General features: G+C 47.4%; 1 protein-coding gene across 1 annotated transcript; it reads right to left on the bottom strand.

The window, feature by feature from the left end:
* Positions 1–377: 377 nt before the first annotated feature.
* On the bottom strand, positions 378–23,114 carry APBA3 (amyloid beta precursor protein binding family A member 3). Its single transcript, XM_033956710.1, has 11 exons — positions 22,959–23,114; positions 20,620–22,005; positions 19,658–19,697; positions 19,168–19,313; positions 17,371–17,457; positions 17,071–17,232; positions 16,402–16,581; positions 10,657–10,869; positions 9,996–10,115; positions 2,511–2,651; positions 378–2,174 (listed from the first exon to the last, which is right to left on the bottom strand). The coding sequence occupies exons 2-11, from the start codon at positions 21,955–21,957 to the stop codon at positions 2,103–2,105; spliced, it is 2,499 nt and encodes an 832-aa protein (XP_033812601.1). The 5' UTR covers positions 21,958–22,005; positions 22,959–23,114; the 3' UTR covers positions 378–2,102.
* Between the last annotated feature and the right edge of the window lie 156 nt (positions 23,115–23,270).

Here is a 23,270-nt window from a genome sequence, read left to right as displayed (position 1 = left end):
CACAAATCTCCAGCTCATAATAAGGAGGGGGGGGGGGGGCTTTACAAATATAAAGAGATCCTGCTCTAGAATCAGAGAAGACATTAATAGAAGGCTAGTCTCAGCTTCCAACCAGTCTTTAGGATATACCTCTGTGCATTATCACTGCTAGCTTCAGTTAGGATATAGGCTCGGAGAGGCAAGTATTCACACACATAGTGTAGTTCAAAGCTGTCTTTTGGGAACAAAAGAGTTGAATACCTCATGTTAATGCCTGAGTTTTACTTTTGTGCTAATGACTCAGCCACACTTAGCTGCAAGGGGATGGCTGAACACATCTTCTCTTTACTGTCTTGACAGCAGTCACGTTGAAAGTCGACATGAACCAACAGACCAGATGTCTCTAACTATTTTATTTGCACCATCAGTTAGAAAAGTTTAAAACCAAACAAATAAAGCCTGTTCCTGCTTGTTTAAATACTTCCTAATTTTATATCAGTTTTTGTCCCCATTGTCTCTTTACTCAACACCAGATACAGTCTGCCTTGTTGTGCATCTGAAAGTTGAAACTTAACAAAAGCACCCTATAAAATGCTGAACATTCTGTACTAAATCCACCTCAGGTCATGGCTGAGGTTTGGAGCACAGACAGCAGCTTAAAGGTCCCAAAGACTGTCCTAGCACCATTAGTATTTTCAAACACAATTCATAGCCAAAGGCCATATCCTTTTCCCCTGTAACGGGTCCCTAAGGTACAGAAATATGCTCTCATTCCACAGTGCTAAGAGAAAGAAAGTTAGCCAGTGGGGGTCAGGCCATATGCTGTCAGTCACATCACCCACTAAGACATAAGCAGTCAAGCAACCTGCTTTCCATCAGCGGTTTAAAACTTGACATGAAGCAGAGAAGGTATGATGCATCTTGTGTCTCAAATATTCAGCTGTTTAATGCTCTGCCAGGGACTCACTGAAGAAAATCATCCATGTGCGATGCATTCCCAAGCTCCATGGCTTGCTTAGCTGCTACCAAAACCAGAAGCTGCTACTAAGGCTGGTTTTACTAAGCAAGTTGAGGTCATACTGGCACCCCACTGGGAGTATTAGCAGGAAGATGGTTTTGAAGTTTTTCTTTTTTTATTTAAAAACCACCCATCTTCTCTCCACATAGGTTAACAAGGTTAATCATACTGGGGGGGGGGGGGGGGGGGGGGTGTGGAGGGAAATGGTTTCCCCAAACTCGAGTTGAATTTAAGGAACAGGGCTGCTTAAATACTGCTTGCTCTGAGCCCAGCATGAGTAGGTCAACACCGTATCAGACAATCCTCCGCACTCATTTCTACACCATGCCCTGTGCACACAAGGAGAAGGACATTATTTATCCAAAACTAGTATTAGTTAATTGTTGTTCCAAATTAGGTCATAAAGAAGGTGGGGGAAGAGATAAGACCCAAGAACAAGATTTAAGGAGGAAGAATTACTGTCAATGTTTAATTTTCTAAACAAATGCCACATGACCACCCTGTTGCTGAGCTTAATACTAGTACTTTTGAAACACAACTCTCATTTACCACCATACTTATGAAGGCATTCTCTTAAAATCTGCCATACAATTTCAAATCGCCTTTAAATATGAAGTGGGCAGTATTTCTCTCTACCTTATAAAAATAATCCTTGAGGCAGCTTCAGAACGGGCATAACGAACAGCAGCTCAAGTGCATCTTCAGCAAGCTGGTGTAGAATTTATAGAGGCTGTGCAGGGCAGTAAACAGGGGATGTGACTTAGCTCAGGGGTAATAGAACAAGACCCACCCCTGCACACCCCAGCACACCCCAGCTACCCTTTGAGCACACTTCCGCTTGTATTTAAAAAAAAAAAAAATTATGGTAAAAAGCAGCATAAAGCACACAAAAGCATTTGCTGCTGTACAATTCTTTAAAGAAAAGGAAAAAAAATACTGGCATAGAAACCAAGCACACAGTGCAGGTGAATAAGGCAATTCTGGAAGAAGGCTAGGTCCATAAGAATAATTACCCAGGGGAATAGCCCTAGACGTAACTGTACCCTTATCTTGTCTGACCCCCCCTTTCAGTCATTTGGGTAGGAAGAAAGGGGAGGTTTATAGTTCATAGGTAGATGGGCTGCTCCTGGCCTGTTAGTAGTCTGTAGGTGGAAGCAGGCATAGTTTTTATATGGACCTACAACAAAAGAAACAAAGTTAAGAATAAATCTCTCCCCCCTTTTCTCCCTCCAAACATACCTAGGCCTGAGCAAACTAGCCCCATGGAAAACTAAGCAACCTCAAAGCAAAAGGGAATAGACTTAAAACCAGGTTTGCTGTCTGTTGATTCAATGATCACCAACTCAGCCTAGACAAGATAAAGCTCTGAGGGAATCCAGCAAGGGGTTACTGGGTCTCACTAGATCATGCTGTACTTCCTACTAAAACTATAGCTTTAGCACTGTCCCATACATAGAATCCACAGCTGAAAGTGCATCCTATTCCTCCCACCTCAGAGGGGGTGGGAACTTACCTCCCCTACAGCATTCATCAGTGTCTGAATGATCTTCTCATGGGGAGTGGCCACCACACTCTGCCCATTTATCTCAATGATGCGATGACCCACACGGATCCCACCTCGCTCCGCTATCCCCCCTCGCATGAGGCTGCAGATCTGAGAGGTACAAGTACTCCATTAGTTCCCTGCCTCAACACATTGGGATACAGTACACAGACCCCAGCAATGATCTCAGTCAGGAATAAATGCTCAAAAAAAAAAAAAAAAAAGGCTAATGACAGCATTCAAGCGCATATATTAAATTTAATACATAAAGAATGTTCAGAGGGCTCTAGCATATGAATGTGTGTGTGCCATAGATAACCACAAAGTATTTAAATGAATGTTAATGAGGTCAGTCAGTATTCCTGCCCAATGCGCATATGGTACTACAGAAGCAGATGCTGAAAGATTGCCAGCAACATGGGTGTGGTATTGAAGGTTTTCAAAAGACTGCTTGTCAGTTTAGCATACTTATAGGATTTGTTCTCTTTTGTAAGGAAAGGAAGTTCATGCAAGTTTTTAAATACTAATAGTGAGAAAAACACATGCAAGAGGCCAAGCAGAGACAAAAGTAAAATCCCACACTGGCACCTCTATCTGTGCTTAAAATAGAGTTGATTTACACCTCTTCTCTTCTCCGTTCTGTCCTGCTTTCCCCCGATGCTCCTTGGTCAGACATTCCCTAGCCAGCCAATAGGCTGCAGGAGGAGGTGAGCGCAATAACTGCAAATAACTAGCCTTCCTTCCTGCTTTGCCCTGCAGCCAGGTGATTTTAGCTCCGTGTAGGTAGTTCTGGAAAGATTAGATTAGTGGGAGGGCTCTGGCACTCTGATCCATCCTCCAAACACAAGTCAGCTGATTAAGATAATATGCACAAAATGATTTGCATACAACGAAGCTGGCACAGAGGTAGAAAAGGGAAAAACAACAAAGAGAATCTTCTAACAGTAGCCAAAGAGCAAAAAAAGGAACAGTCTCAAAACAGAATTACATGATCCAAAAGGGCTAGAGCCAGGGATTCAGTCTGCAAGGAAAGAAGAGGAGGCAGGAGTGAAAACGCAGAGGAAGAGCTGATTTTAAACTGAAGCTGACCCAAGAAGTTGGTGGCCAACAGCCAAACAGGAAAGTAATAGAGCTGCAGAAAAGCAATGTTACTTACCGTAACAGTTGTTATCCAGGGACAGCAGGCAGCTATTCTCACTAGTGGGTGATGTCATCAGACAGAGCCCCGGTACGGACGTCTCACAAGCACGTGTTGCTTGTAGAAACTTAAAAGTTTCTAGATGCCCGCACCGCGCATGCGCCGGTGCCTTCCCGCCCGGAGATCCGGGCGTGTCTCCTCAGTTCAGGTAGCTAGCCTGAGAAGCCAACCCAGGGGAGGTGGGTGGGACGTGAGAATAGCTGCCTGCTGTCCCTGGATAACAACTGTTACGGTAAGTAACATTGCTTTATCCCAGGACAAGCAGGCAGGTATTCTCACTAGTGGGTGACCTCCAAGCTAACCTCAGTGGGATGGAGGGGGAGTTGGCGACTTAAGAGAATAAATTTTTCAATACTGTTTGGCCAAACTGTCCATCCCGTCTGGAGAGAGTATCCAGACAATAATGTGAGGTGAATGTGTGAACCGAGGACCAGGTGGCAGCCTTACAAATCTCCTCGATTGGTGTTGATCTGAGGAATGCTACTGAGGCTGCCATTGCTCTGACCTTATGGGCTGTGACCTTACAAGGAAGTGATAATCCAGCCTGGGCATAGCAGAAAGAGATACAAGCCGCCATCCAATTAGAGATGGTGCGCTTTGATACGGGTCTTCCCAACTTATTAGGATCGAAGGAGACAAAAAGTTGAGGAGTGGTTCTGTGTGGCTTGGTGCGATCCAGGTAGAAAGCCAAAGCACGTTTACAGTCTAGAGTGTGAAGGGCCGATTCTCCGTGGTGAGAATGGGGCTTAGGGAAGAATACTGGAAGTACAATGGATTGGTTGAGATGAAATTCTGAGACCACCTTAGGCAGGAATTTCGGGTGAGTGCGGAGGACCACCTTGTCATGATGGAATACTGTGAATGGTGGATCCGCCATCAGTGCCTGGAGTTCGCTGACTCTGCGAGCGGACGTAAGGGCTACCAGGAAAAGCACTTTCCAGGTGAGATACTTAAGAGGGGCCCTGTTGAGTGGTTCAAACGGGGGCTTCATGAGACGGGAAATGACTACATTGAGGTCCCAAACTACTGGGGGTGGTTTGAGAGGCGGGTTAACATGGAAGAGTCCTTTCATAAATCTGGCGACCACCGGATGGGCCGAGAGGGGTTTCCCTTGTAGGGGCTGGTGGAACGCCGCAATAGCGCTCAGGTGGACTCGTATGGATGTAGACTTGAGCCCGGATTGAGATAGGTGTAGGAGATAGTCCAGCACGGAGGATAAGGAAGCTCGCTGGGGTTCCTTTGATTTAGAAACACACCATGAGGAGAATCTAGTCCATTTCTGGGAGTAGCATTGTCGAGTGGCGGGCTTCCTGGAAGCTTCCAAGACCTCCCTCACTTCTTGAGAGAAGTGGTGAGGGGTTACGTTGAGAGGAACCAAGCTGTCAGGTGGAGAGACTGCAGGTTGGGATGAAGCAGTGATCCTTGATGTTGAGTAAGTAGTGAAGGAAACACTGGAAGTGGTACTGGTTCCCTGCTGCTGAGTTGAAGTAGGAGGGAGAACCAAGGTTGTCTGGGCCACCGAGGAGCTATTAGGATCATGGTGGCCTGTTCGAGTTTCAGCTTGACCAGAGTCTTCTGGATCAGCGGGAATGGTGGGAACGCATATAGAAATCGTTTCCCCCAGTTCAGTAGAAAAGCATCTGCCTCGAGGCGATGAGGGGTGTAGATCCTGGAGCAAAACTGAGGCAGTTTGGAGTTGTGGGGAGCCGCAAAGAGGTCTATCTGAGGCGTCCCCCATTGTGTGAAGATTTGGTGAAGGGGGCTGGAATGGAGAGTCCATTCGTGCGGTTGTAGTAGACGACTCAGTTTGTCTGCTAAGACGTTGTTCTCCCCCTGAATGTAGACTGCTCTGAGGAAGGCGTTGTGGCGTACCGCCCAGTCCCAGACTCGTAGAGCTTCCTGGCAAAGGAGGGCCGAGCCCGTGCCTCCTTGCTTGTTGATATAATACATGGCGGCCTGATTGTCTGTGCGAATGAGGATTACCATGTCGTGAAGTAGGTGTTGGAAAGCTTGGAGCGCATTGAAGATGGCTCTGAGTTCCAGTAGATTGATTTGGTGTAGTCTTTCCGCACTGGTCCAGAATCCTTGGGTGCGGAGACCATCCAGGTGGGCCCCCCATGCATAATTCGACGAATCGGTTGTGAGAACTTTCTGATGGGGGGGAGAGTACATCAGCAAACCTCTGGATAGATTTGAAGAGGTCATCCACCAAAGTAGAGACTGCCGAAGAGCAGGTGTGACTAAGATGTGTTTGGATAGTGGATCGGACGTCTGATTCCACTGTGATGCCAGGGTCCACTGGGGGATCCTGAGATGGAGTCTGGCAAAGGGTGTCACATGTACTGTGGAGGCCATATGGCCCAGGAGCACCATCAGTTGTCTCGCCGGTAGGGTTTGGCGAGTAGACACCGACTGGCAGAGATGAAGAAGAGACTCCATGCGTTGCAGAGGCAGGAATGCTCGGAGTCGGGTGGTGTCCAGGACCGCTCCGATGAAGGGGAGGGACTGGGTGGGTTGAAGATGAGACTTGGAAAAGTTGATCTCGAAGCCCAAATTCTGGAGGAAGCAGGTTGTAGCCAAGGCCGCCGCAGTGACCTCTGGGGCTGACGGGGCCTTGATGAGCCAGTCGTCGAGGTATGGGAACACCTGTAGACCCCTGTCCCGGAGTGCCGCGGCCACTACCACCAGGCACTTTGTGAAGACTCTGGGGGACAAAGATAGGCCGAATGGTAGCACTCGATATTGTAGGTGCAGATTTCCCACCCGAAATCTGAGGAACTTTCGGGAGGCCGGGTGAATGGGGACGTGAGTGTAGGCCTCCTTGAGATCCAGGGAGCATAACCAGTCGTTCTGCTCGAGGAGGGGGTATAGAGAAGCCAAAGTCAACATGCGAAACTTCTCTTTGACCAGAAACTTGTTGAGGGCCCGAAGGTCCAAAATGGGTCGTAGGTCGCCCGTTTTCTTCGGGACGAGGAAGTACCGGGAGTAAAACCCTCGGTTCAATTGGTCTGACGGGACCGGCTCGACAGCCCGAAGCTGAAGTAAGGTTTGGACTTCCTGAAGAAGAAGGGCGGTCTGCGTCGAGCTTGAAGGATACTCTCTTGGAGGATGGTCCGGAGGGACCCGATGGAATTGAAGGGAGTATCCCTCTCTTATGATGGTAAGGACCCATAGGTCCGTGGTTATGGCCTCCCATCGATGGTAAAAAAGATGGAGGCGGCCCCCTATGGGAGAGGCTGAGTGCAGAACGGTGTCGGTTATGCTCCCGGGAGGGGAGTCAAAAGGGCTGGGGAGCCTTAGGTGCAGCCGGTGGCTGAGGTTTTTGTTGAGACTTCTGGGGAGGTTGTCTCTTCGCAGGTTGTCTCGCAGCAGGCGTTTGTCTGGGCATGTAACGCCGCTGGTAAATCAGGGGTGGCCTGGAAGGTCGAGACTGTTGAGGTTTGGGTTTGGGCCGCAGGATGGATTGAAAAGATTTTTCATGATCCGACAGCTTCTTGGTAACAGTTTCGATAGACTCATCGAACAGGTCAGCTCCAGCACATGGTACGTTGGCGAGTCTGTCCTGGAGGTTGGGATCCATATCGATTGTACGGAGCCATGCCAGGCGACGCATGGCTACCGCGCTTGCGGCAGCACGTGCCGAGAGTTCGAATGCATCGAAGGAGGATTGCATCAGCTGGAGGCGTAATTGGGAGAGGGAGGCTACCACTTCCTCGAACTCGAATCGAGCTTGGTTGTCTATGAACGGAGTGAACTTGCGGAGCACCGGCAAGAAGAACTCCAGATAGGAAGAGAAAAAGAAATTGTAGTTCAGCACCCGTGACGCCATCATGGAGTTTTGATAGAATTTTCTACCAAATTTGTCCATCGTTCTCCCCTCTCGGCCCGGCGGTACAGAGGCGTAGACCTGGGAGGGATGAGAGCGTTTAAGAGAGGACTCGACCAGTAGGGATTGGTGGGAGAGTTGAGGGCCCTCAAACCCTTTATGATGCACGATGCGGTATCGAGCATCGAGTTTGCTGGGAATCGCCGGTATGGAGTACGGTGTTTCGAAACACTGCATGAAGGTCTGATCCAGCAATTTATGCAGGGGGAGCCGAAGCGACTCCGTCGGAGGGTTAGGTAAATGCATGGTGTCCAGATACTCTTTGGAGTATCGGGAGCCCGTGTCAAGGGTCACATCCAGATCATCCGCCATTTGTCGGAGGAATGATGAGAAGGACAATTGATCCGCCAGCGTCGGTCTGTGGGACGGGCTGGAGGAGGAGGAGGCCTCCAGGTCCATGGACATCGGGGAGTGGCAAGGAGAATCGGGCACCGGTGTCTCCTCGTACTCCGGGGCCCCCGGAGGGGACACCTCTGATGAGGAGTATCCCCTACGTTGCAGTTTTTTCTGCGGTGACACCTCCGACTGGCGTGAAGAGTGCCAGGATGAGTGTCTTGATCGGTGCCCGTCTCGGTGGCGGGACGGGGATCGGGATCGTCTGTGCATCGCATGGTCTCCCGAGGCCCCCAAGTGGTGGATAGGGCTGGAAGCGGTGGATCGCAACTGGGGTTGCGATGCGGCTTCTTGCGATGCTACCCAAGTCTGGTAAGGAGTACGGAAGAACTCTTCCTGACTATGCCCAGGGCTTTGAGTATCGATCGAAGGTCTGGTCCCATGTTGGCGCGGAGGCGTAATGGGTTCTAATGGCGGCATATCGGTAAGCGAGGCTTGCCGCGTGGGCATCACCGCCCTCCCCCGTTCGTCCTCGTCGGTTTTCGAGGTCGAACGGCGTGGAGGAGGGGGCGGACCGCCCCTTTGGACCGGTACCGGGAGGTCACCCTGTATGGCAGCGATGAGCCCAGGTCCGATGGTCTGCATGAGCTCAACGAATTGAGCTTCCAGCACGGACCGTAGCGAAGCCGATAAGGAGGGATCCGCACCGAAAGGGGGTCCTCCTGCACGGTCATCGCGCTCCTTCGAGGCCGAGTGCTTCTGCTTAGTAGCTTTCGGCACTTTGATGACCACTGGTGGCACTGTGGAAGGAAGAGGTACCTGAACCGAGGAGACCGGGGCAGGCACCGACGTCGAGCTCGTGGTTGGTGTCGGGATGAACGATGCCGGTTTCACCACACTCGATGCAGGAGGGGTCGATACCGGTTTCGCCCGAACCGGGGAGGTATCCGATGAAGTGGAGGCTGAGGGATCCTTAGCTGCGTCCATCTTGAACATCGATTCCCACAATAGGCAACGCCGCTTGAATGAGCGTGCCGTAAGGGTAGAGCAAGGCCTGCACGATTTCGGAATGTGGTCAGGGCCCAAACACTGCAAACAGCGCCGGTGAGGGTCCGTGAGTGAAATCGCGCGTTGGCACTTGCTGCACTTTTTAAACCCGGTGATTGGCCGGGACATAGGCCGGAAAATCTCCGCCGCGAGGTCGAAGCCCGTGGGCCTGAGCCACGTGGCCGGCCCGTTCGACCCGCCGGAGGAAATAATCTTCTTTTTTTTTTTTTTTTTTTACTGAAAAAGAAAAGTACTGTTAACTGTAATTAAAAGAAAGCGAAAACGCGGACAAGGAAGGCAAATTTAACTGAATTCAGCTAGCGCATGATGAAGTTGAACTTCTCAGCTCCGCGGAAAGAAAAGAACTGAGGAGACACGCCCGGATCTCCGGGCGGGAAGGCACCGGCGCATGCGCGGTGCGGGCATCTAGAAACTTAAGTTTCTACAAGCAACACGTGCTTGTGAGACGTCCGTACCGGGGCTCTGTCTGATGACATCACCCACTAGTGAGAATACCTGCCTGCTTGTCCTGGGATAATGAAAATGCTTGGCTTTTGCTTGTTTCATGAAGCTTGTGAAATGCCACTGCTCAAGAACCTGTTTTATAAATTTAAGGGATGGTTCTTGATGCTTAACCATGCCAGAGAATAGAACAGGCCTGTGGAGATGGTTACAAACAGAATGTACTGCACAATGCTATACACAGTTGGTAGTACTAAATATTCCTTTCAAAATGCATAATTGCAGCAGGGCAGAGAAAGGCCACATCTGGAAGATACTGGCTAAGATGAAGTTGCAGCAACACCAGCTAAACAGTTGCTGGTTTTGTTTCCTCCTGTGCACACCAGGAGAGGTAAATGTGTTTCACATGCCCATATCACCCCCTCCATGAGGAATTATGGGGGGGGGGGAGGATAATGGAATGGTGGGAGAACCTGCTAACAGTAAAAAAAAAAAAAAAAAAAAAAAAAGGAAGGAAGATTTTCCTTACAATTCCATCCTCCACACAGAATCCCAGCTGGTGCTTGGCATCTGATCGGCGGATGATAGCTGTAGTGACGGGGGGGCAGTGTACAATGCTCATGGTCACCTCTGTAAGGGGCTTCAAATCCTTAAGGAAGGAAAGATTACTTTAGAATATTGTTACACTAGTATAAGGCAAATTAACATACTGTACCCTTGGCTGATAGCAGGTGCTAAATTCTAGTGGGAAGATACTGTATATTCAGCATCCATATCAAGGCTTTCCACACCTGGTGCCTCCACCATGGAGGGGGGGGGAAGAGGGGAAAACAACTCAGAAGTTCATTCATGCAAATTTCTTACGTTCACTGTGGATATCCTGAAGACCTGATTGGCTAGAAAATGACCAGAAAAGGCCTGTGAAGTCTCTTATCAATGACGAATTTTAGCTCGCTCTCTAGAGCCTGTGGCTCCTAGGATGGTTGCCTATTATACCAGGACTATCATTATCTGAGGGCTGGAAGATCTCTCAGAATAACCTAGCATCCCTGTACAGCTAGAAAGGGTTCCCCCTTCCCTACCAGCAAGGATGGGTGCGCCATGACCTTGTGGAATATATGCAGATCATTAGGTCTTGGTTCTCTGCTCTAGGGACCTCAATTTTGCTAGTCGCAGCCTCCCCTCCTTACCCGAATGAAGCCTTGACAAGTGGCAAGAGGCAGCCCCACCAGGCTGATCCCATTAACTGACATGAGACGATCACCAATGCTCAGCTCTCCCGATTTCTCAGCAGGACCACCATGCATGAGGTTGGCGATCGTCACAGTGGGCAAGATAGAACCCCAGCCAGATTCAACCACTGCAATGCCCAGAATCTCCCCTTTCTGCTTCTGGATGCAGACCTGCAAGAAGAAACACAGCATAGAAAAAAAATATGTTAAGTTACCCAGTGACCTAGGAATAAAGTTTAAAATAGGATTTGCAGAGCATTTTTCATCCAAAGAAGATCTAGATATGCATATCATCGGAACGGCTAGATTTTAATATACATGCAGCCACTTCTGGAATAGAAAGTCCAATTGTGCACCAGGGCTGTAGAATTCCAGGGAAAAAGATGGACCAATTTCATTCTGATTTTGGATAAAATAGTCACATGGAAAGTTCATAGACTTGCCCAGAGCCACAGTCAGTAGTAGACAAATCATGAACTCAAGACTAAGAATAAATCCTAGCTTGGACGCGTAGCAGCCTAAGAACCAGGGAAGGTGGGTTTGTTTCCCCATTACAGTTCTTTGTAACTCTGAGCAAGTTACTTAATCTTCCAATTTGACTATGGGGCTTCATTAAAAAACACACAAATAAAAACCACCAACCACATCTAAAGGGCAGCATAAAATGGCTCTTGGATGCTTTTTCCTCACCAAAATGTTCAAGTGCCGATTTTTGAAGACAACTTCCAGGACATCTTGCTAGGCCATGATACCCAGGACCCATCATTTTTTGACACCCCCCCCCATCTGTATGATAAACATAATTTTTAGTAACAATCCATATGTCACACAAGAGTACCTAGGAAAAGGCAGCATCTTACATACAGTGAGCAGTACATCAATACACCCATTGTAAAACTAAACAAGCCAGATTAGTACAGATCAATCCTACACAGTCAATCCTAACAGAAAACTGTCTTTTCGAACACACAGAAAACACCTTTGCCTAGTATGGAATTTGTAATCACAAACTAACCCCTCCCCCTTTTACAAAACTGTAGTGTAGTTTTTAGCCACGGTGGTAACAGCTAAGATGCTTATAAAATTCTGAGCATCAGAGCTGTTACCACCACAGCCAATGCTAAAAAACACTCTATAGTTTTGTAAATGAGGAGATAAAATAGAAATATGTAGACAAAGGTTAAACGGAAGCTGGACTCTGCATACAATGTAACACCTAAAGCAAAATAAATAAATAAATAAATAGAATTTTTTTCTACCTTGTCTTCTCTGGTTTCTGCTTTCCTCATCTTCTTGTCACTCTCTTCCTTTCATCCACTGTCTACCCTCTTTCTACCCCTTCTATATGGCATCTTCTCTCCTTCTATTCCCCTTACAGAAACTTTGCCTCCCCCTTCCATCTCTCCCTTCACCCCCCCTTCCCTCCTCCAATGGTCTGGCATCTCTCTCCTCTCCTTCCCTCTCCCACGGTCTGGCATGTCACGCTCTCCTCTCCCTTCCTCCAGCATCTCCCACCACCCTCCTTCCATACCACCATGACCCCCTTTCTCTCCTTCCACCACCCTGCTATGCTCCTTTCTCTCTCCATCCAAATCAGCAAGGTCCCACAATAACTGCTTCTACTGCCTCTTCTCCAGAAGATGTAAGTGACGTTGAAGGAGTTGGGCTGGCAGATGCAGGGAGTTGCAGTAAGGTCCCGCGATGACTGCGGCTGCTGGTCCACCCCCTCCGATGTCACTTTCCTTTTCTGGAGCAGAGGTGGTAGATGCAGTCATCGCGGGACCTTCCTGCACTTCAGTGTGGCTGCCAGCTCTGCTCCGGAATAAGTGCGGCAGCCGTGCAGAGGTGGTAGATGCAGTCATCACGGGACCTTCCTGCATTTCAGCGTGGCTGCCAACTCTGCTCCGGAATAAGTACGGCAGCCATGCTGAGGTGCCGTTTAGAGCAGTGCGGGAAGTTTCAGTCCCGGCCGGCTATGCACCCCTTTAGAGCATGCACTGGAGCAGACCCCCTCCCTCCTCCCCCCCCCCCGGTACACCACTCGTGCCATGTTATAGAAACATAGAAATAGACGGCAGATAAGGGCCACGGCACATCAAGTCTGCCCACTCTAATGACCCTCCCTATTTATCTTTGTGGATAGATCCCACATGTCTATCCCATCTGGCCTTAAAATCTGGCACGCTGCTGGCCTCAATAACCTGGATTGGAAGACTATTCCAGCGATCAACTACCCTTTCAGTGAAGAAGAACTTCCTAGTGTCACCGTGCAGTTTCCCGCCCCTGATTTTCCACGGATACCCCCTTGTTGTCGCGGGACCCTTGAAAAAGAAGATATCTTCCTCCACCTCGATGCGGCCCGTGAGATACTTGAATGTCTCGATCATATCTACCCTCTCTCTCTACGTTCCTCGAGTGAGTAGAGCTGCAACTTCCCTAACCGCTCCTCGTATGGGAGCTCCTTGAGTCCCGAGACCATCCTGGTGGCCATTCTCTGGACCGATTCCAGTCTCAGCACATCCTTGCGGTAATGCGGCCTCCAGAATTGCACACAGTACTCCAGGTGCGGTCTCACCATGGATCTATACAGTGGCATAATGACTTCCGGTTTGCGGCTGACGAAACTCCTGCGTATGCAGCCTATGATTTGCCTTGCTTTGGATGAAGCTTGCTCCACTTGGTTTGCAGATTTCATGTCTTCCCTGACAATCACCCCTAAGTCTCTTTCCGCTTCAGTTCTTGTCAGGATCTCGCCATTTAGGGTGTAAACTTTGCATGGATTTCAGCTCCCCAGGTGCATGACTTTGCATTTTTTGGCATTGAAACTGAGTTGCCAGGACCTAGACCAGCGCTCCAGTAGAAGTAGGTCATGCATCATATCGTCTGCCATTGAATTTTTGTCTGTTGTGCTTTTGCTCACTACATTGCTTAGTTTGGCATCATCGGCGAATAATGTTATTCTACCTCAGAGCCCTTCTGTCAAGTCTCTTATATAGATGTTGAACAAGATCGGGCCCAGGACGGAGCCCTGTGGCACTCCACTTATCACCTCTGACATTTCGGAGGGGGTGCCATTCACCACTACCCTCTGAAGCCTACCTCCAAGCCAGTTCCCAACCCATTTGGTCAATGTGTCGCCCAATCCTAAAGAACTCATCTTGCTCAGCAACCTACGGTGTGGTACGCTGTCAAATGCTTTGCTGAAATCCAGGTAGACGATGTCCAGGGACTCACCAGCATCCAGCTTCTTCGTCACCCAGTCAAAGAAGCTGATCAGGTTGGATTGGCAGGATCTCCCTTTAGTAAATCCATGTTGGAGGGGATCCTGTAGATTCTCCTCGTCCATGATCCTGTCCAATTGGCGTTTGATTAGGGTTTCCATTAGTTTGCTCACTATTGATGTGAGGCTCACTGGTCTGTAATTTGTCATCTCCATCCTGGAGCCTTTTTTGTGGAGTGGAATGACGTTAGCCGTCTTCCAGTCCATCGGGATGTTACCTGTACTAAGGGAGAGATTGAAGAGTGCGGATAGCGGTTCCGCCAAGACATCACTCAACTCCCTGAGCACCCTAGGGTGTAAGTTGTCAGGCCACATTGCCTTGTTGACCTTGATTTTTGACAGCTCGCAGTGTAAACTTGAAATTACTAAACGGGTCAACTGGTTTAACCCTTGTTTGTGGCTGAAGGCCGATTCCCAGCGCCTCGCGGGTGAAGACTGAGCAGAAGTATTTATTTAACAGTTGGGCTTTATCCGAGTCCGTCTCCACATAGTATCCGTCTGGTTTTCTGAGACGTACTATCCCGCCCGAGTTCTTATTTCTGTCACTGATATACCTGAAGAAAGATTTATCCCCTTTCTGGATGTTCTTTGCTAGAGACTCCTCCATGTGGAATTTGGCCTCCCTAACTGCTGCTTTGACGGCTCTTGACTTGGCCAGATATTCTACTCTAGAGTCCTGTGTCCCTGATTGTTTGTAAGAGACGAATGCTTTTTTCTTCTCTTTGATGAGGTCCGAGATCGCCGTAGAGAACCACTGTGGCTTGTTGTTCCTACTCCGTTTGCTCTCTGATTTAACATAGCGGTTTGTTGCTTCCTGTATGGTGGCTTTCAAAGTTGACCACATTTCTTCCACGCTGTCGGTGTCTGCTTGGCTTTGTAGTGCCTGGTGAACGAAGTCTCCCATGTCTTGGAAGTTTGTGTCCTTGAATTTGAGAACCTTGGTCAGTGTGGTAGATTTCGTGAATCCTTTCCTGAGATTGAACCATATCATGTTGTGGTCACTGGAGGCCAAAGTTTCACCCACCGAGACCTCTGTGATACTTTCTCCATTGGTAAGTACCAGGTCCAGAATTGCCTGATCCCTTGTTGGTTCAATTACCAGTTGCCTGAGTCTTGCTCCATTCAAAGAGTTTAATAGCTTCCTGCTGCTGCCGGAAGCAGAGGAAAGTGTGACCCAATCCATCAGGCATGTTGAAGTCAGGCTTTGGGAGAGAGCGGTGCAGTTTTTTGTTGTTTTTTTTTTGGGGGGGGGAAGCGGCTTAAGTCCCAAAAAGGTACCCAAACTGGTCAGATGACTACTGGAGGGAATAATGCCCCCCCAACACACACACACACACTTCCCCAGTGTTCACCAACCCCCTTCCACCCCACAAAGATATGAATGAAACAGTACATACCTGTCTCCAGAATAGCAACACCTTGTATGGGAAAGCCTAGAGCAGCACACAGGTATCTAAAAGGCCTGGGGGGTGGGACAGTAAACCAGAGAAGAGGACCCAGACCCATAAGCCACTCTAACCACTACATTTATGGTAAACATGGTGAAAGTGTGAGGTCACTAAAACCCTACTATACTGCTATATAAATGCCACCTGCAGCCTTAAGGGCTTTAGGATGGTAGACAGGTGGGTATAGTAGATTTTTGGGGAAGTTTTTGATGGATCATCTTAAATTATAATGGGGTTATGGTGAGATCTGGGCCCCTTTATGTGAAGTTCATAGCAGTGTCCTCTAAGGTGCATGTCTGTGTGGCCCCTCCCACATGGCCCCTCCCCTCTAGCATGTCTGTGTGGCCCCTCCCCCATCCAAATGGTCTGGATTTGGATGTTTTGATCTTGGACATTTTTGTGGTCGAAAATGACTAACAAGTTACGTGTCCTTAAGGTTGGACATCCTGACAGCTCGGCGAGAGGAAGAATTAGAAGGCCTTGAGCATGCGCAGATGCATGCTCAAGGCTCGGCAGAGGCAGAAATATCTTCTAGCGGCACCGGCACGTCCTGTAGGCTGCGTGCTAGTGCCAGACCCCGGGGGGGGGGGGGGAGTAAGTTCAAGTTGTTCGGGCAGGGGGTTGGGGAGCAGCAGCGCCGCTGGCCTGGGGGGGGGAGGGGGGAATGTATCAAAGCGAGTTTCCATTATTTCCTATGGGGAAACTCGCTTTGCTATACGAGTATTTTGGTTTACGAACATGCTTCTGGAACGAATTATGCTCATAAACCAAGGTTCCACTGTATATCAAATTCCATCTCAGCACTCCGACACCTAGGCCATCCTCATCCTATTATCCTAAGGGAGATATAAAAGATCATGCCCTGAGCAGGGGACACAGCGCCCATTAAACTATGGGAGGCCTGTCTACCTGTTCAGCTTATAGCACATTCCACTAGGAAAACAAGACAGGTATCGAGCAGGAAATGCCTCTTACATCCTTGCAGTTTTCTTCTTTGGAGAAGTGGATGAGATCTGCATTGTAAAGCTGCTCTTGCTCCAGGATATTGCTGTACTGGCTAGATGGTAACTTGCTGGGGTCAATGCTGCTGGACTGCAAGAACTGCTGATAGGCTACAGCGAAGGCCTGACCTATGGCCTGTGCAATCATCTGTGCCTGCAAAGAAGAGAAACAGAAACTATTTGGAATCCAGCAATAATGGAGCACAGCTGAACTGTTTCAGTCACCACCCAAGGAAAAGGAAGGCACCTCAGACAATATGTAAGGGTTTCCAGGATGCATTGTCATTGTGGATAACCTGAAAAACACAACTGGCTCGGAAGACAGATTGGGGAGGCCTTGCACTATATATACTAACATATGTTAGTATAACAGACTATATGTTGAGCATGAAGGAAGAAAAGAAAGATCTGCTCAAGCCAGACCAGTATAATTATAATTGGAGCCATCCTGATGCAAGAACAGCATTACTCTGGATTCTCCCTTGTTAGAGTTAAATGTAAAAGTTAGTCTATAAGCCTGTCTGTATGGTGTACCATTCAAGGGCAGAGGACCTGGCAGCACCGTAAGCAGCAAGAAAACCAGGATGCATTGCAGTACTCTAAACATTCATAATGCTGCACAAGCACCATAGCAGAAACTTACATCGGCAGACTGGAAGACGTGGCATATCATTTTGTACATTCTTTTCTCCCCTGTAGCCTCCTCGGCACGACGAGGAAGTTTCCTGCGTGCCATGAACACTATAATGTTGCCAATGTCTGCGATATACGAGATAGTTTGCAGTGGGTGGTCCATCATGGTTTCCTGAGCAGAGGAGAAATTTCTACCTTCACTGGAAAATAATCAGCAACACAGGAAGAGAATAGCTATACCACACACACACACGCTAAGTCAAACCAGGAATGCCTGGGAGGCTTAACCTGTCCTAGAACTAGATCATACCTGGTTGTCAGCTGTGAGCACTTTAATCCTCTGGGTGGAGACAAATAGGTCTACCTCTGTCATTGGCTGGGATTCTCCTTCTGGTGCCTGCAGATCACAAATAAAGAAATAAACAAAAAAGAAAACCCGAGTCAGAGCAACTACCTCCCCTAACACAGGCTCAGGAACTGCTTAAAAGATAGATAAAGAGAAATGGAAGAGAACAGATTAAGCTATATTTCTTGCCTGCAGCATCAAAGGGTTCCAACTGGAACTCTGATAATACTGGGGGGGGGGGGGGACAAGAGGACGATGATATTTGCGGTTCTGTAGGACCCCATTTCATAGTTGTAATAAAATGATGCATTACGTTATCTTTTTATTGTTGTTGTTTTAAAAGGTCTAACAGTATGTCAAAAATACAGAAAGAAAAGTGCACAATTCAGAGCCAACCAACATAGCAATATGTCTTTAACAGTAAGAAGTAAACATTCCATACATACTGTCATATGAGCAACAATCTCAATTTTTTTAAAATATAATATGAACTCCAAACTTGGCAGCTACCATGTTTGTTCTATATGTTATGTTCCACTTGTTTAAAAATTTCAATAAAAATGTTTGAAATCAAAACCATTCAGAGCTTCCAAGTAGAGAATGACACAGGGACAAATTTGTCCCCCATCCCTGCAAGCTTCGTTCTCATCTGCAGAAGCCTCGAACACTTTAAAATCATTTTGAGGCTTGCGCAGATAAGGACAGAACTCGTGCGGATAGGGGACAAATTTGTCCCCAGGTCACTTTCTAAATTTCCAATCTTATTTTCAGGTGCAATACATTATTTTTTAACTCATAAGCACAGGAGATGGAGGCCAAGAGCAGCCCGCTGATAACAGATAAACCCAGAGCCTTCCTTTTTATATACAACCTCTGCTGCCTGGCTGAGACTTACATTTTTTAGGAAGACTGACCGACGCAAAAAGATGAATACATACGATTGCCGCTGACCAATTAGACAGCTTTGTCTGTTCTCAGATTCCAGATGCCATGTAAGAAATGATGGAACATATTGCTTCTCGGTAACCAGTGACCAGAAAGTAAGTTTAGCCTGGTATATGTGTATCCTGAATCTTTTTGCCAATGATAAAAAAAGGCAGAGGAGCACTGGAGCTCTTAAGTTTTAAAGGCTCCGATTATCCCCTCAGAGCCTGGCAAACAGAAGGCTGTTCCCAAACATCGCTCTTCTCTTCTCCCTTTATCAATTGGTTTTGGGTCCCATTACACCACCACATGAAAATACTTGACTAGCAGAGATGCCCAAGTCCTGCCAGTTGAAGATTTACTCTGCCTGAACCCTCCATACCATCAGAGTGGCGGAGAAGCTGCCGACAGTCCCTGTGCATACTCAGTTCAAACCTATTAGTGTGCTACCTTGTGGCATGTGTTCCAGAATAGAGAATGACACGGTGACAGAAATCAACGTTCCTGTCCCTGCAGATAACCTAATCATTCTTTAAGGAGAGAGGGAAGGATCGAAAGTAAGAATGGGCACAACCACTGACCCTCAAAGCCTTGCAAGAAGGCTGGACCGAGATTGAGAGACACTAAAGAATGACATGGGATGGTTTCTTGCAAGAATGGGAATGGTGATGAATTTATCACAATGTCATTCTCCGATAGCCACAGACTCTGATCATGCTTAGTGTTTAACACCTTAAAATTTGGTCACCATATAAAGTCTGCGATTAGGGACTGCACGTCTCCTTCTGTTTCATACCACCCCACTCCAAATGAACAGTGTATTTTAATGCACCTTACCTTGATTCTATTGACAGCTTCTTGAGCCTGTGCCATTCGAACACTGGTAGAGGGATTCTTTTCTGAGAGCAGCTGCGTAGATCCAAGGTATTTTGCCCCAAATATCACACCATCCAAAAGATCTTCTGGCTCACAGGGTCCTGGCACTAAGACACATGAGGTGGGGGTGGGGAGGAGGAGGAGTAATTCAACACACATTTTACTCAGTAAACAGAGCAGGTCTTAGAGAACCAGAGAATTTCTGCCCCTTCCCCTCCCAACACCAGTTTCCAAAAAGCCGTTTACCTCATGCTATGTAACGGGGCTCATTATCCACTAGAAAGAGATTTTTTTTCCAACTCAAAGTTCTTTCCCAAAACTAAAACCCCCAGCTTGGGTGACGGCTCTTAAAATGTATCATAAATGATCTGGATATGATTTATTTTGAAGCCATGTTTGGCGTGTCACTCTACTAGAAAGTGCTGCTAATATCCTACCAGCACTCACCCACCTCCTTTGATTGCTGAATAGCAGGCCAAAGTCTCTACCATCTAGGGAGGGAAAAAAAAAAAAAAGCATTTTTCATTGTGGAGCACAAGAACACAGACTGAGCCATGTTAATACTTTTCCCCCAACACCAGATAATCTCTAAACCTCAGTCTTAAGCTCACCTCTTATTATACCACATACACCCTACAATTAAAGTTTACATGAACTGTGTCCCCTTCCTACATCTACAACTCATAGATGTAACAATTCCACGTACGTCACTATAGCTTACACAAACCTCCCCAGTCTTCTACTGCTGCCATCCCTGACTGCATTATTGAGTAAGAAAGCATAGCAGACCACCACATGACCCTAGACCAGAGGTTCTGAACCCAGCCAAGCTTTTAGGGTATCTGTCATGAATATGCATGGGACTAGCACGAACTACCTCCATTGTATGCAGCCTTATCTCTCTCATGCAAAGTCATGGCAAGTATCTAGAAAACCTGACTGGCTGGGTATATCCTGGGTTAAGAGCTCCTGCTCTAGACTATAATATATCTGGCAAAACTAAGCATGACTGCAGTGCACCTCATCTTTTGTGACAGTTCTGCGAATTGTGTAAATCGGCTTAAAATGTTAAGTCCTTGCTGCAGGAAGCAGCTGATACTATTTACTAAATAGTTACCTCCACCTTAAAAGGGTTAGTGTGTGTTCTTAGTTTCAAGCACCAGCTATCCAGAAAACAGAAAGAGTATAATACTTGTAATCAATAAGAAAGTGTGAATAGAGCTTGGGGTCATGTGTATGGGTCCAGAGAGATAGCATGATCTGAAAACAGATACTGCAGCTACCTGAGAGGAGGGAGAAGCCCCTGTTATTTGCCTATCAGGCACAGACACAGCCCTCCCCCAATATAGATGAGCTCCGTGCCCCCCCCCCCCCCACCAGGTTCATGATAGAATAGCACACAAATAAGCTTACATCACTGCCATCACATGATCGAGGTGACTGCTGCTCTTCTGCTAAGGGCATCCTGAGCCAAGCACACTCTGGTGAATCATCAGGGCTATATGGACACAAACAGGATGAGGCTTCCTTGCTGGTATCCAAGGGGCACGGTGGTGCATCCCTCACCAGATGCCACATCTGGGTGCCCTCAGTCTCTGCTGTCAAACTCCCAGAGTCCGATGCACCATGGCCAGAAGCCAAATCTGGACTATGACATTGAGGAGCAATCATTTCTAAAGCATCATAGTCATCTCCGTCTTCCGATGGGCTTTGTACGGAAGTTACCATCTCAAGTTTTGCTCCAGTTACTATGTCCGACCTGGCCAACAGTGTTCCAGCTATAGCTTCAGAAGATGGTACCCTTTCATATCTCAAGAGATCTAACAAATCTTCCCCGTCAGCCTCAGCAATGAGAAGTCCCCGGTTTCTTGGATTTTGTCGAGTCATCCCCGACTCATGCGAGAGCTGATCATATCTAGCCTGTATTACTATCCCTTTGCCAGTTGCAATGTGTAGTGGACATGGAGGATCCTCAGGCTGAAGCCTGTACTGCTCAAAGTCTTGTGCTTGCACTCCATTGATCTCTACAGTCTCCTCGGCAGGGTCAGCTGCCCTGGGCCTCATTTCAGACGTGCATGGGACATGTTCCTTATTAAGAGGCGCATCACAGAAGCCAGGGTCAAGAGTTTGAAGCTGCGTTAAGAGCTCTTGAATTTGAAAGTGATTATCCTCTGTCCTTTCATGCCACTCACCAGCAACCATGTGTAATCTGCTCTCGGACTGCTCTTCTAGCTCCATACTGCTTGTGCTATTTGATGCCCTTAGCTGTACCTCAGTGACACCACTGATGACGTGAAGTGATGTATTTAGACTGTCCTTCCAACTGTGATTACTTTCAGATGCAGAGGAACCTTCATCTTCTGTAGCTCTAGCAGAGTCCTTACAAACTTCAGGGCAAATGGACACAGCGGAAGCAGCTTGGACATCAAAGCCCACAGCAACCATTGAGCCAGAGGTTTCGGGATCTTTTAAATGGCTCTCTGGGCTGACAAGTTCCCCATTCCTTGGGGTCTTGCAAATACCATTTTCATCAAATGAGGTAGTAAGATCCAGGGAAAGAGAATTCTGTGTGCTGAAGTGAGCGCTTGGCATGTGTGTGGTGCCACTGCCGTGGTCTGCAGCTGGGAGAAACTGAGCACCTTCTTCCAAGTCCATGGCTGGGGGATCAACAGCTTCCCCAGGGTGATTGCCATCCCCAAACCTAGATACAGGGGCCAAATCAGTTTGAAAGTCCATACCATTTTCTGTCATGGTAGCTCTCACCCATACATGGGGCCAGGATAGGAAACGGACTCCACACTGCAAAACAACAACAAAACAGGCAAGATTTACAAACAAAAATACATTAAGATGTTCTTGCAACTCCTTTACAACATACTATGATTTTTACCTTATATATCTGATGCATGGGAAAATCTCAAAAACTTTGCCAACTACTAAGTATCAATTATTTCCCCCCTCCCCATTTAGTCTCAAGATCCAACATCAAATCCCTTAGCAACAAAAATCAGTCTGTATAAACCTACAACTAGAATAATCTTGTTAGTCATGGCTATATTTATCACAAAGGCTAGCTCACTAGGGTAAACCAGGCTTGACAGCACGGACTCAGAAATGGCCCGGTTCCCAGGAGAATACCACTGTGAAATTACTTGTTTAGTCTCTAGATTCTAAGACAGACTTCCCACACCCAGGTTTTTTTTTGGTAGTAACTATTTTTATTTTGGAAAAAAAGAACCTGTGCCAGTAACGTCTGCCTTAACAAATGCATGGGCATTTTTCTAAAAAGTTGGTACCAAGTAACTCTTCTTGGTAAAAAGCAAAACAGCTTTTTTTTCTTGATAGTTTCTTGCTTATACAGTACTTAAAAACAGTCAAGGGTGGATTCCTATGGGGTATTCGAGATGAAAAGAGGAACCAGGACACAACTACTTTCAAAAGGGTTAGCACTTTAAGTTTTTTTGCTCTTACACAGACTAAAAAAAAAAAAAAAAGCAAAAATAAGCTAGCGTGATAAGACTATTTCAACTTCTGACACATACCACCGATAACCAAGTTTAAAAAGCCAAGCACTGAACGAAAACAAAACATTTTTAAAGCTGCTCCGAAAGTTTCAATGCTGGGTGAACTAAAGGAGCAAGACAGGACCCAGCAAAGCAAGGTCTTTCCTGGGCCTGTGTCAGGCAAGACTAACTTCAAATAAAAGGAGCATAAAAGCATCTCCCCACCCCTAGGAGAAACTGAAAACTTACTTCCAGGGACCAAAGCCAGCACCTTCCTAAACCCCGATCCGATTCTAAGAGGCAAGCGACCTTACTAATAGCGCATCATTCCCTCTGGGACTCCGAAGTTCACTGCTCCCCGGCCCGGGACATTTAAGACCGCGCTCTCGGGCCCACTGCGCAGGCGCGGAACAAGGAGCATGCCGGGGGGTGTAGTCTCAATGTCCTACCCCTCGAGCCCAATGATAGCTCCCCCTCTCCCGGTTTCCATCCGGAGTTAGGTACTAAGGGCATTTATTTACCAACTCGTGTCTGTTTTCAAAAAGAATAGGCTTTAAGTAG

This window comes from Geotrypetes seraphini, chromosome 8 (genome assembly GCF_902459505.1).
Source record: "Geotrypetes seraphini chromosome 8, aGeoSer1.1, whole genome shotgun sequence".
In the NCBI taxonomy this organism is placed as follows: domain Eukaryota; kingdom Metazoa; phylum Chordata; class Amphibia; order Gymnophiona; family Dermophiidae; genus Geotrypetes; species Geotrypetes seraphini.
This window is presented reverse-complemented; position numbering and strand designations above follow the sequence as displayed.

Excerpts from the sequence above, each read along its gene's own strand:
- APBA3 (XM_033956710.1), bottom strand. The coding sequence starts at position 21,957 with ATGACAGAAAATGGTATGGACTTTCAAACTGATTTGGCCCCTGTATCT. Across the intron at positions 19,314-19,657 it reads CTATTCAGCAATCAAAGGAG|TGCCAGGACCCTGTGAGCCA; the intron begins GTGGGTGAGTGC and ends CATGTGTCTTAG. Across the intron at positions 17,233-17,370 it reads TGCTCACAGCTGACAACCAG|GAAACCATGATGGACCACCC; the intron begins GTATGATCTAGT and ends TCCTCTGCTCAG.